We start from the raw sequence: 13,964 nt of genomic DNA on the forward strand, positions 1-13,964 counted from the left end.
TATTATTATTATTATTATTATTATTATTATTATTATTATTATTATTATTAAACTTTATTTCTATAGCGCTGTAATTATACAATGTAGCGTCAATTGGAGTAGTGTGGAGCAATAGGAGATATAGTGTTAACAGAGTGGGAATACACCATAAGGGAAGGTGAGAACGATGCTTAATATCTATCCCGCCTTCCATCCACCCTATTAACCCAAGAGAACCGAGGGTCATCCCAACCATACCACAGACCCTAAACCTGCTCCTCTGTAACACCAGGTCGGTGAGGAATAAAAGTCATATAATCTATGACCTATTGGAGGAAGAAGATGTTGACCTGACTTGTTTTATGGAAACCTGGCTGGGGGAGGCTAAAGCCCTCCCAGCCGGGTATGCCGTCAAGGAGCAGGTTAGGGAAAGGGGGGGGGGTGCCTTGGTCCATAAAAGTAACATCACTTTGACCAGGAGACCTATCCGGAAAACTGCTCACATCAAGTGTATTTACCTGACCTTGAAGGCTAGGGACAAACTAGGGATTCTGTTGGTTTACTGTCCAACCATTGGAGTCTCCCAGGCTTCTTGTACTGGGAGACCTCAATATCCCCTTTGATGCCAACTCATCAGATCCAATAGGTACAGCTCTGGAGTTCATTAATACCATGACATTTATGGGCCTGTCCCAATTAGTCTCAGGGCCTACATACTCTGCTGGTAATACACTCGATGTGGTCTTCAGTACGGATCAGGAACATCCGTGGGCAGAGGTAACCTATACCTCTGCCCTGTCATGGACGGATCACTTTCTGGTCAAAGTAGGACTAAAGGCCACTAGCCATGTTCATCTTGGGGGTGGAGGACCTATTAAAATGGTCCGCCCTCAAAAGCAGAGGGTGTTATGGGGGAAATGACAGCGATTCTGTTGAAGCCTTGGCTGATATCACGATCATACCAAGGCCATAGACACCATCGCTCCTGAGCGTTCTTACTGGCCCACTTCTAACAAAAAAACCATGGTATAGAGAAGATCTTGGAAAAAAGGAAGTGGACAGTGTAACACCTAGAGTGCCGCTGGCGGAAACATTGACGTTTATCTGACAAGACACACCTTGAGACCTTATTGGCATCTTATGGAGTGGCAATAGATGCAGCAAAGAATTCATTCTATGCATGCACGTATTGCGCCTGCAGAGTTTCATCCAGCAGAACTGTTTAGGGTGGTTAAAGAGCTAACTCAGTTGCCTCCCACCCGAAGCCTACTATTACAACCAACTAAGGCCTGCAGTGATGCTTTTAACAACTTTTTCACTGATAAAATCTCTCAGATAAGGTCCGATTTGGATGCGGGCATTTTAACAGAGACAGAGAGGTGTCCAGTGACTTTGTGGACTATATTAGACTGGATCAATTTGAGTTTGTAAATACCGATGAAGTGGAGAAGATTCTTGGTAGCGTTAGGAAGACGACATGCCCCCTCGATCCTTGTTCACCGTCCAGGGAGGGGATGCAACAAAAATACTATTACAATCTATAATTAATGTGTCCCTCAGGGAGGGGAAATTACCATCGCAATTAAAGCAGGCAATTGTAAAACCACTTAAAAAAAAAAACCCTCCCTAGATCCCCTGACAAGGAATAACTACAGACCAGTCTCCCTTTTACCATTCTTGGGCAAAGTGATTGAGAGGATGGTTGCCTCCCAGCTCCAGGTTATCTTGGATGAAACCAATTATTAGGACCCATTTCAAACCGGCTTCAGGGTGGAATATGGAGATGAGACTGCCATGGTCGGCTTAGTCGATGATCTCCGTCTGAGCATCGACAGGGGAAGTGTGACCTGCTGGTGCTTTTGGACATCTGAGTGGCCTTCAGTACCATTGACTACGGTATCCTTCTAGATCGCCTGAGGGATCAGATCCTACCTCTCGGGCAGGGTCCAGATGGTGTTGCTTGGGGACAGATGTTCAACCAAGAGGGAGTTCATATTGGGTGTCCCTCAAGGTATGATAATGTCCCCAATGCTATTTAACATTTACATGAAGCCGCTGAGAGAGATCATCTGGAGGCATGGAGCACGATGTTATCAGTATGCTGATGACACCTAAATCTATCTCTCCATGTCACCAACTATTGCAGTGACTAAGGATGGTATCTCTCTTCTGGAGGCCTGTCTTGGGTCAGTAATGGGCTGGATGAGTTGTCATTTCATATAGATGAGACTGCCAGGAGTGCCTGGTATCAGCTTTGGCTAATACGCCAATGGTGTCCCTACCTGGACCGAAAGGACCTAGAAGCAGTAGTGCTTGCACTGATAATCTCTTGTTTGGACTTCTGTAACTTGGGGCTACCCTTGTACCAAGTCCGGAAGCTTCAACTGGTTCAAAATGCCGCAACCAGATTGGTCACCGGTACATCTAGGTTTGACCATATAACACCAGTTTTAAAATCTCTTCACTGGCTGCCAATTATCTTCCGGGTGCAATACAAGGTGTTGGTCATTGCCTTTAAAGCCTTACATGGCTCAGGCCCGAGTTACTTACAGGAATGCCTCTCCCTACACAATCCGCCCTGCACTCTCAGGAAGTATTTGCTAGAACATCATAACACCAGGTTAATCACAACTTCCCACAGGGCATTTTCAGCAGCGAGCCCAACACAATGGAACAGCCTACCAGAGGAGATCCATGGTATTACCTCCTTAGAGGCCTTTAAGAGAGCACTCAAAACGGACCTCTTTCGGCAGGCTTACCCAACAGACTTTGTATGAAAGCTAATGAGAAGAACCCACTCTCAACTTTGTTTATGAAAAATAGGTTTTAGAGCAGTAATAGGAATTGGTAAATTCAGTGTCAATTTTTAATGATGTATGAATATCTTGTATCATTTGTATTATTTTGTATTATTTTACTGCTGTAATCCCGCCTCGATCTTTGGAGAGGTGGGAAATACAAATATATTATTATTGTTATTGTTATTATTATTATTAAGTGAGACATTAAATCAGAGGATAAATATTCAGACTAAATTAGAAGAGGTGCAAAGAGAATATCTGAATGCACCCATAAGAAGGGAAGAGATTGAAAAAGTAATTCATGAATTGAAAGGAGTTAAATCTCCAAGCCCTGATGGGTTTAATAGTATTTTCTACACGATAGTCAAAAACTAACAAAGCAACTACATGACTGAAACATTTAATGAAATATTATGTACAAAGTTAATACCTAAGACCTGGAAAAAAAGCAGATATAATAAAACCCCTGATAATCCCGAATCTTACCATCCTATTACTCTGTGTAATCAAGATTATAAAAACTTCAGCTAAAATGCTAAAAAACTCTTTTATCAAAATTAATTGGAGAAGATCAATATGGATTTATTAAAGGGAGAGCTATTGAGGATTCAATTAGAAATGTTTTCAGTGTTATATATCATGCAAAATAACATAAGAATAAAGTGGCATTAATTAAATTGGACATATATAAAGCCTTTGAATCAGTGAATCATAACTATTTGTATAAAATTTGTACAGAATTTGGGCTAGGGAGTCAATTTAGTGAGGTAATAAAAGAAATATATACAGACAATGAGGACCAAGTTATAGTTAATGGGAATAATTCTAGGAATATTAAATTTAAGAGTGGGATGAAACAAGAATGCCCTCTCTCCCCTTTATTGTTTCTATTAGCAATAGAACTTTTGGCAAATGAGATCAGGGATGAAAAAGAAAGGATACTGTGTTGGTAAAGAGGAATTGAAATTAAATTTGTTCGCAGATGACGCATTGATAACTACTGAAGATCCATTCAGAAGTGTTAGCAAATTAGTAGAAGTAATTGAGAAATTTAAGAAGTTATCTGGTCTTACAATAAATATGCAATAATCAGAAATATTGTTCCTAAATACCAAATGGGAAGAACAGAGAAAAATAAAAATCATTACTGGTTTTAAGTTAGGCATAAAGAAGACGAGGTATTTGGGAGTAATTTTAACCAAAAATTTGAATAACACAGTACAAGGCAACTTAGATAAATTTAAAAAAATGAATACATGGCCAAGTAAAAAATGGAATATGCTTACAAATATATTTATTTCAAACAATTCCAGAAAGGATCCCCACAAAAATGATAAGAGGATAGGACAGAACAATTCATCAAGAAGAAGGTGGTTGCGGTATATTTCGAAGCAACCCAAGTGAAAAGAATAATAACATTTGAATATGAAAGGGAGAAGAAATGGGTAAGGTAAGAAAGGTCAATAAATAAAATGGAATACAGCTCAGTAATTAGATTGAGTGGACAGAAGCATAAAGCTAATCTGATTGGCCCCTTGAATGTAACTAAACAAATCTGGGATAAATGGCAAAACATAATGGTAAATGGAAACTTTAAATGGTTTCCTATAGAAAGTTTGAATACAAGCAATAATGATGACTTAGGGAGAACACTAAAGAAAATAAAAAATGAGGGCATTAAATAGTTTTTTGATTTTTTTTGGGCTATGTGGCCATGTTCTCGAAGAGTTTCTTCTTGTCATTTCACCTTCATTTGTGGCTGACATTTTCAGAGCCACAGATGCTGGCGAAACGTGAGGAAGAAACTCTTCTAGAACATGGCCACATAGCCTGAAAAACCCACAAAAAATTATAGATGCTGCCCATGAAAGCCTTCAACTTCACTAAGGTATTAGAGTTATAGGTGACCTGCTTGATGAAGAGGGCAACCCATGTGAGATGGAGAGTCTCACCAATTTAATTAAAAAGAAGAATTGGGTCCATGCAGCTGGAATTAATAAACTGTTATAGGATATAGTTAAAAAATATGAAGGAAACACCATTGGAGAGGATCATCAAAAAGATGCTAAATGAAGGCAAAGGTATTATTGGATTTATATATAGAGTAATGTTAGAGCATCAGTTTAAAATCGTAGACATTTTGAAAGGAGTTTGAGACAGAGATCTAAATTTAACAAGCAAAGATATACAATTGTGGATACAAGAGGTTAAGAGAAACAAGCACACTAGAGCAACAGATGAAATTAATAGAGTGATGGTACAGGACCCCTTCTCAATTAGCACTTTTCTTTTTTCTTTTTCTTTTTAATTTTTAAAAACTTTATTGATTAAAAATTCAAACAAACCAAATACATATAGCACATAGCAGTACATATCCAAGCGAATAAACTAACAGGGGTGCAAAGAAAAAAGAAAGCAAAAAAGGGAAAAAAGGGGAAAAAAGAAAGAAAGAAAGAAAGAAAGAAGAGAAAAAGAAAAGAGAGAAGAAAAGAAAAATAATATAAGAGAAAACATACCTATCTAAACATACATTAACACTTAAAATTACTTCCCGTCCTTCAAATTGAAGATACCTGTTTTTTATGTACTTTCTAGTTTTTCCATACCTTTTCAGTTAAATTTATTAATCTTTTCCCTTTAACCTCAATATTATGTGTTATATTCCTATTCTACTACAGCATCGTACTGTCCATTTAATTCGTTAATTTGTTACATTAGACCTTTAAATGTTTCCCTTTGCCAATATTTTACAAACTTTTCCTTCATTTGTACACTCTGTATTCTCCATCACTCTTATTTCCCTTCTAAAATAATTATTATATTCATTCAGAGGAGAGATGTCTTCCTTAGTCATTGTAGCAGTGGAGAAACAAATCTGGGTGTCATCAGCATACTGATAATACTCCACCCCATGTCTCTAGATGATTTTACCCAGCGCCTTCATGTAAATGTTAAATAACATGGGAGACAGAATGGTGCCCTGAGGGACACCAGATTTTAGCTCTCTTTTAGAAGAACAACTGTCTCCCAGCATCACCATCTGGAATCTGCCTGAGAGATAGGAACAGAACTGCCCCCAATTCCCAACTCTCCCAAGCGTTCCATTCAGATACCATCGGGCTGAGTTATTCGTCCTAGATAGACTAGAATTGCTTAACCAAAGGGAATTTAATAAATCAACTGTGTAAACATTATGTAAATCACAATGACTGGTGCTTGTTGCATACCACTGGCAAAAGAGAGGAGATATTCATAATGTACACTGGAGCAGAGCTCCATCCTGTTTTGGGGATGAAAATGGTCACTACACACTCATGTAGTGAAAGGGGCCTATTTGATTACACCCAGGTGGCCCTGATAAACCTGTCACTCCAAAGTTGTATATACTAAATCTGTGGAAACTGAAACACATAAATGTTAGTGCCAATTTCTACCCAAGACTTGTCTGTGTGCAGTTCCTTCCTACTTTCCCTCTACCTGCTCTCCAACAGGCAGTGCCACTACAGTACTACTATTAATCTATTTAAGACATGTTGTTCCATTTTAAATTGTTGATTTGCTTTCTAAATACATCTGCAACATTTCTGTATCAGAATAATTCTTAACATGAATGTATAAGCAAAGTTTTCACTATTTCTTGATCTTGTGCAGTATTAACATTTCTTCAAATAAGCAAAAACTGAACAAATGTCAAAATCCATTTTGTGGCACTTAAGGCCATTTAAAAACAGAGATGTTTTCATATAAATTGAGAATAGGTAAAATTAGGAAAAAAGTTATTATATTTCACCTTTCCCTATACAACAGATGTTTCAAGGCTCATCACAAAATGTTTTACAGAAGAAAAAAAGACGTGCTCCTCCCCCACCAATTCCTACTATGCCAAATAGGATGGAAGAAATAGGAGACAAGAGGAAAAGCACAGTTGGTAAGATTGCTTACTTTGAACCCAGTGCATCTGCCTCATGCTGCAGATTTTGTGTGCATTGCTAATAATACTGAATACATACTGAATAATATTGAATACTAATACATGGACTGTAGAATCTGGAAAAATGTTAATATGACAGAAAGAAAGTCTGGAAATTACAAAGTGTATATTATGTAAAAGTTGAAGAATTTGCTAGAGTGTACATCTGATCTTTTATGATAAATTTAATAACAACTACAGTTTCAATAATCTTGATTTTTCATCTATACAATTTATTTATTAATGTTTGACATTACAATCCAGGCTAATTTAATATTTTCAAATTACACTGTGTGAGAAATTTACAGAGCAATTCTGCCCATGTTTACTTGGAAATACATTCAGTGAGTTTATTGAGGCTTGTGACCATGTAAATAGATATAGGTTACAATCTTAAATAGATTATTAATTCTCCAGTTAAATATGTTTAAATTGTCTGAATCGTGGCTTTGTTTTGAATGTAGTTTTACCAGGTTTTATTACAAATGTGAGTGAGAGATGCACCTAAAATTAAGCACTTTTTAAAAAAGTCTTATTCTTATAAAAAGAGAGATTTTATGTTAATATCATGTAGGCTCTTGTTGTTTTCATATGCACTCAGACAATGCTTCACATATATCCAGCTACATGAATCACATATTCATTGACTTATGTATGTGAACAGAGTTGACAGAAGTATCTGATACCTAAAAAATAAGCCCAAGGCCAATAGCCAAACACAGCAAAATAACATACTGCTCCCAAAATATAGTAAGTTTGTGCCACTGAAAATCTACTTGAGATCAATTGGAGCTATGCTTGATTAAATGCTTAGCAATCTGTTTGAGGTCTGAAGTCCATGAGATAACAGTATGCACTGGAGAAGTGATAAATCAGTCTTTTAAAAGAAAACTTTGTTCTGGTGCCTTAGGCTCATGTTTCATTAATTAACCAGGACATCAGTATATGAAAAACTTGAAAGAATAATTTGTTATATGAAATTGTTTATGCTGCAAATGCCTCTCAGTTTAGATAAAACCTCTTGAATTTATTTCCATATTTATGTTTAAAATGCTTTCATTTTATGTCCTTTATTTAAATGGTAACATATGTCCATTATATCATAACATAGAATCATAATGTTGGAAGAGACCAAGGGGCCATGAAGTCCAACCCCCTGCCATGCAGGAACATTAATCAAAACACCCTGACAGATGGCCATCCAGTGTCTGTTTAAAAACCTACAAAGAAGGAGACTCCACTACACTCTGAGGCAACATATTCCACTGTTGAACAACTCTGACCATCAGAAAGTTCTTCCAGAAATTTAGATGGAATCTCTTTTCCAGTAGTTTGCATCCATTGCTTCTTGTCCTAGTCTCTGGAGTCATGGAAAACAAGCCTCTTCCCTTTTCAATAAGACATCCCTTAAAATATTTTAATATGGCTAACAGGTCCCCTTTTAACCTTCTTTTATGAAGCTGAACATTCCCAGTTCCCTAGGCTGCTCCTCATACGGCATGGCTTCCAGACCTTTCATCATTTTGCTTGCCCTCCTCTTGACACTTCAGCTTTTCAACATCCCTCGTGAATTGAGGTGCCCAGACCTGAACATTGTATTCCAGGTGAGGCCTGACCAGAATACAGTGGTAATATCACTTCCCTTGATCTAGATACTAAACTCCTATTGATGCAGCCAAGAATTGTGTAGGCTGACTGCTGACTCACAAGACTCCTGTGAGACTTGAGTATTCTAACACAAACATCAACAATAGCTATTGTAAAACAAAAATTTATTGTAGAGTAGAAATATACTGGATCACATTTTTGCTGAATCTGAAGAACTCCAAAGAGAAACCCCACTTTAAAACCCTGGCCCCCACCTTTTTTTCCTGTTCAGCCCAAACAGTTCCTCCCAACTCACCCCCTTCACAACAGAGGAGGGAATTCTACATCAAAGCAGTCCTAACGAAAGCACCATTTGGTTCATAGTCTCTTCTGCCTTGAGAGATCTATGGATATCAGAATAGAGGGTATCTGTTAAACATCACCCCATCATAAAACTGCCTGACTGGCGTGAATTGCTTGCTGTTCTCAGCTGGCAGTTCTGGATACGTGATCATCCTGAGCATAGCCCATGGTGGCAGCAACTCTTTCCCAGAACGCCTTTCCCTGAGAGTTTTAGATACAGGTGTTGTTGACCTAAGATCCATCATGTCTATCTATCTATATATCTATCTACCCATGTACCTATATAACTATAAATGTGTGAGAGCTTACCCACTGGCCTTCCCTTCTGCAACCTCCCTTGTGTCTAGAAGCTATCCCTAATTATCTCACTAATTTATACAATCCTCATGGCAGAATACACCCTGAATCACTGCATGAAGGAGGATTCTGACAACTCCTAGATCCCTTTAACACAGTGCTTCTCAATTATTTTCTGTCATGCCCCCCTAGGAAGAAGAAAACATTTCGCGCCCCCCGCGCGACTGTAAATAGTATCATTTGTCTATAAAATTGTTATAAGTACACCTCTGTATAACAGAGCCTCACGCCCCCCTTTACGGAGCCTCGCGCCCGCCCCACTATTGGAGAAACGCTGCTTTAACATATACTGTTGTTTAGCCAGGAACATATCCTATATCTGTTCATTTATTTGTTCTGCCTTGGTGTAGGATCTTACATTTCAGTCAGTTGAAATCCATCCTGTTAGCTTTAGCCCTGCCCTCTAATCTGTCAGTGCAATTTTGAATTTTAATCCTGTGCTCTGGGGAATTAGCAATCCCTCGCAGTTTGGTATCATCTGCAAATTTAATCAGCATGTTCTCTGTTCCTTTATCCAAGTCATTTATACAGCTTTTCTTAACCTTTCCCCTACACCTACTGGCTATACACTGCTCCCTCGGGTTACGAAATTAATTCGTTCCGCGGCCGCTTTCGTAACCCGAAAAGCCTTCGTAAGCCGAATTGCCATAGGCGCTAATGGGGAAAAGCCGCGTTTCGTGCGAAAAAGCGCCGAAAAGCACCAAAAATTTTTTTCGTAACCCGAAAAAACATTCGTAACCCGGAACAATTATTTCCAATGGGATTTTTTCGTATCCCGGAAATTTCGTAACCTGGGTATTTCGTATCCCGGGGTACCACTGTATGTTTGAATTCCTCTTTGGTGCTTTTCCCCATTTTTCCATTTCTTGTACACACTTTTTTAAAAAAGCATCTAGCTGAAAATTCCTTAGTTAATCATTCTGGTTTCTTTAGCCACCTCTCATGTTTCTTTTTTATTGGAACATAAAATCTCTTTTTAAAGAAACTTCCATCCATCCTGAAATCCCTACTCTTTCAGTATCCTGGTCCTTGGAACTACAGCCAGCAATTCCCTAAATTTACAGAAATCAGCTTTCTTAAAGTCTAGAATGCTTGCCTGGCTATACTTGGCTTCCCATAGTCCACCCTATTAACAAGGTCATTCTTATTGGTTATGATCAGATCTAAAATAGCTGAGCCCCTTGTTGCCACTTCCACCTTCTGGACAATGAAATTGTCTGCATGACAAGTAAGAAATTTGTTGGATTTGAGCTTGATTGCCAACATATATCAGTTGAAATCTCCTATTAATACTAACTGCCTCCTTTTTGAATATGTGCTGATCTCCTCCAGGAAGGCATCATCCATATCCTCAGTCTAGCTTGGGGGTCTGTAGTAGACCTCACAATGATATCCCTTTTGTTTCTCTCTCCCTTCATTATTACCCAGATGCTCTCAAGCTGGCTGCCTAGATTTAAGTCATCAATCTTTTAAAAAGTATAAACATCCCTAACACAGAAAGCTATGTCCCTTCCTTTCTTGATAGATCCATGTCTCTGAAATAGGTTATACCCCAATAACTACATTCCAGTCATGAGACTCATCCCACCAGGTTTCAGTGATACCTACTATGTCATATTTTCAGTCCTGTATTAAGAGTTAGAGTTCATCTTGTTTATTTCCCATGCTCTGTGCATTAGTGTAGAGACATTTAAGCCCATGTGTTTTTCTCCCCCACCCCTGTTGTTTGTAGTGCTACCTGCCCTGCTCCTTCTTTAACACTTGGGCGTGTTACAGACCGCCTAGAAGGGGCAGTCTCACGCTGCTGCTGGTTGCTGCGTCTGGGAACTGCAGCATCCAAACCGCGTGGTTCCCGGATGCAGCAAAGAAGCGCTTCTTCTTCCGCCCTGGATGAGACGCCGCAAGCCGCTACTCGCGCACTCGCGGCGTCACATCCGGTGTGTGACGTGCAGATGCTATGTATCCAGCACGTAAAGATGGCGGCGCCCATGTGTATAGGGCACCATCATATTTACGCCCTCATCATGTGCTAGGGGTGAGGCCGGTGTGGACGCCAGAACGGGCCGTGGTCTTTTCTCCTCAGCAAGTAGTGAATTTTTGCCCTCCAAAATACTGTCTCTCTCCTCAACAGAACTCAGTTTAAAACTCTTCTGATCAGATTTGTAAGCCTCTTAGCAAAACCATTCTTGCCAACAGCTGTGAAGTGCACTCCATCTCTAGCCAAAAGACCATCTTTGTGAAAAAGCAGACTATGGTCTAAGAATTCAAATCGTTCTTGGCAGCACCATTTGCAGTTTGCCAGTTGTTCACCTCTGCTACTCTTCTCTCCCTTCTTGACCCCTTTCCTTCAACAGGGAGAAGATATGAAATTACAACCTGTCCACCAAGTCCTTCAGCTTTGTACCCATATCCTCATAATCCTTTGAGATTTTCTGAAATCAGTGCCTCCCAGTGTCATTGTTTCCCACATAAACCAAAAGGAAGGAATAACAGTGGGCTTGACCAGTCTTGTCAACCTCTCTGTTACATCATGAATTTTGGCTCCAGGGAGACAGCACACCTCATGATTCATCTTGTCAGGCTGGCAGATTGTTGCTTCCTCTGAGCAAGGAGTCCCCAACCACCACATCTTGTCTACTCTTAGATTTGATAAGGGATATTTGATGTGCAGATTCTTCCTGGGTTATCTGAATATTCTCTGCAGGCTGCTGCTCTTGTAGCTGTTCCATTTCCTCATTGATAAGGGAGAGAGCTTGAAATCGATTCTGAAGCTCCAAACTTTCGGTTATGTTCTTGGGGCTTCTATTTCTGTGTGTATCATTCCTCCAAGCATCTGACTCCTGTGTTTGAGAAGTGATTACCTCCTCAATTACATTTTCCATGTGTTCATTGTCCAAGATGGTCCAAGAAAACCTCATGGTCTCTAATGATCTGAACATTAGAAACATGGGCCTCCAGCTCCTGGACCTTGTCTTCCAACAGGGCCATCAACTTGTACTTACTGCATAGGTAGCCAGTCACGGCTTCCAGCAAGAAAACAGACCCAGCTGTTGCAGATGGCTGCAAAAACTCCATTACTATCCATCCTCACAATTTGGTCAGTCAATTACAAAGAGGAAAGGAAAAGAACTCTGTTGCTGTCCTTACACCTCCCTCCTAAACAATCATGTAACTCCCCTGTTTGCCTTGCCTATGTTGCCAAGCTCCAGTTATCTTCCTTGACTGTTAGTGAAACTTTGCACAGCATTAGGTGCATGCCTCTCGCAGCAGTTATATAGAGCTAGGTTGCTAGCTCTTTCCCCAGTATCTCACAGAAGCCCCACCTCCTCAGACCATGTGCTCAGAGAGAGCACTTGTCAGAACAAACACACTTACCCAAGCCTGAAAATACACCCAGTCAAGGATATCCTCCCAGACTCACTGATATAACTGGTTAAAAATAGTAGAAAATTATGTTAAAAATTAGAAAAGTAAAAAACATAAACACAGAAGTATCCCAGAAAGAAGCCTCCTTCAGAGGGATTACATATTAAAAGCCCACCTGAACAAAAACATTTTTGCCTGCAGGCAGGAGAAAATCAGGGAGGGGGCTAGCTTAGCCTCCCACAGAAGCCAATTCCATGGAGTGTATCAGCCACTGAGAATGATTTCTCTCTCTTGGTCTCACCAAGTGAGCCTGTGATGATGGCAGAACTGAGATAAAGCCTTCCTCTGATGACTTTAAAGCTCTGGCAAGCCTGTATGGGGTCATACAGTTTTTCAGATAGTCTGGACTATCTTTATGGGCTTTATAGGTCATGAGTCATGACTAGCACTTTGAATGGTGCCTGAAAATGAACCAGTAGCCAATGAAGCTGTTTTAATCAGGGAGTTATATGCTTCCAATAACTGTCCTCGGTCAGCATTCTGGCAGCAGTATTTTGAAACTGCTGCATGTTTTGAACAGTTTTCAAAGCAGCCCCATGTAGAGTGTATTATAGTAGTCCAAATGGGATATAATCAAGGCATGTGTCACCATTGCCATATTTGACATCTCAAGGAAAGGGCACAGCTATCACACTAGTGTTAGCTTTGCAAAAGCACTTCTGGCCACCGCTGAAACCAGAGCATCCAGGTTCGGAATTGAGCCCAGGAAAACACCTAGACTGTGGGCCTGAGATTTCAACGGTAGTGTAACAGGTGAAATCCTTATTGCCTGATCTGTTTACTGACTGACCAGGAACACCTTTGTCTTCTCTGGATTAAGCTTCAATTTGTTTACCCTCATCCAGTCCATTACTAACAACAGACACTGGTTTTGTATCGACACAGCTTTCTTGGAAAGATAGGAAAGAGAGATAGAGTTGAGTGTCATCAGCATACTAGTGACACTGAACCCCAAAACTCTGTGTGACCTCTCTCAGCATTTTCATCTAGATGTTGTACAGCATGAGGGACAACTCAGAACCATGAAGGACCCATCAATACCTTCTGAGTCCACCCCTCCAAGAAAGACCAAAACCACTGCATAACAATGATCCAAGTCCCAACCCACAGAGGCAGCCCACAAGATACCATGGGCAATAGTACTGAAAATCGCCGAGAGGTCCAGTATAGCCAGCAGGGATGCACTCCCACTGTTCAGTTCCCACTATAGGTCATCCACCAAGGCAACCAAAGCTGTCTCCATCCCATAACCAGACCTGAAGCCAGATTGAAATGGATCTAGATAATCATTTTCATCCAGAAGCTCCTGCAGATGGGAGGCCACCACTCACTCCAGGGCCTTTCCCAAAAATGGTATATTAGAGACTGGCTGATAATTATTCAAAATGGTGGGATCCAGGGAGGCCTTTTTGAGTAATGTCCTCACACAGCCTCCTTTAGGCAGGATGGAAACTTCCCTTACTGCAATGAAGCATTCATCA

The 13,964-nt window shown here is 40.0% G+C and overlaps 1 protein-coding gene across 11 annotated transcripts in view; it reads left to right on the forward strand.

Moving 5' to 3' along the window:
- Positions 1-13,964, forward strand: part of COBL (cordon-bleu WH2 repeat protein) — a 194,520-nt gene that overhangs the window by 88,693 nt on the left and 91,863 nt on the right. For 9 of the 11 annotated variants that reach the window (XM_042471813.1, XM_042471816.1, XM_042471822.1 and 6 more), the window contains one exon: positions 6,588-6,708. In XM_042471813.1, the coding sequence (XP_042327747.1) occupies positions 6,588-6,708 (121 nt within the window). The remainder of the gene's footprint in view (positions 1-6,587; positions 6,709-13,964) is intronic. The other 2 variants (XM_042471815.1, XM_042471820.1) reach the window with 1 other exon arrangement.

Source organism: Sceloporus undulatus, chromosome 6, assembly GCF_019175285.1.
Source record: "Sceloporus undulatus isolate JIND9_A2432 ecotype Alabama chromosome 6, SceUnd_v1.1, whole genome shotgun sequence".
Classification (NCBI taxonomy): domain Eukaryota; kingdom Metazoa; phylum Chordata; class Lepidosauria; order Squamata; family Phrynosomatidae; genus Sceloporus; species Sceloporus undulatus.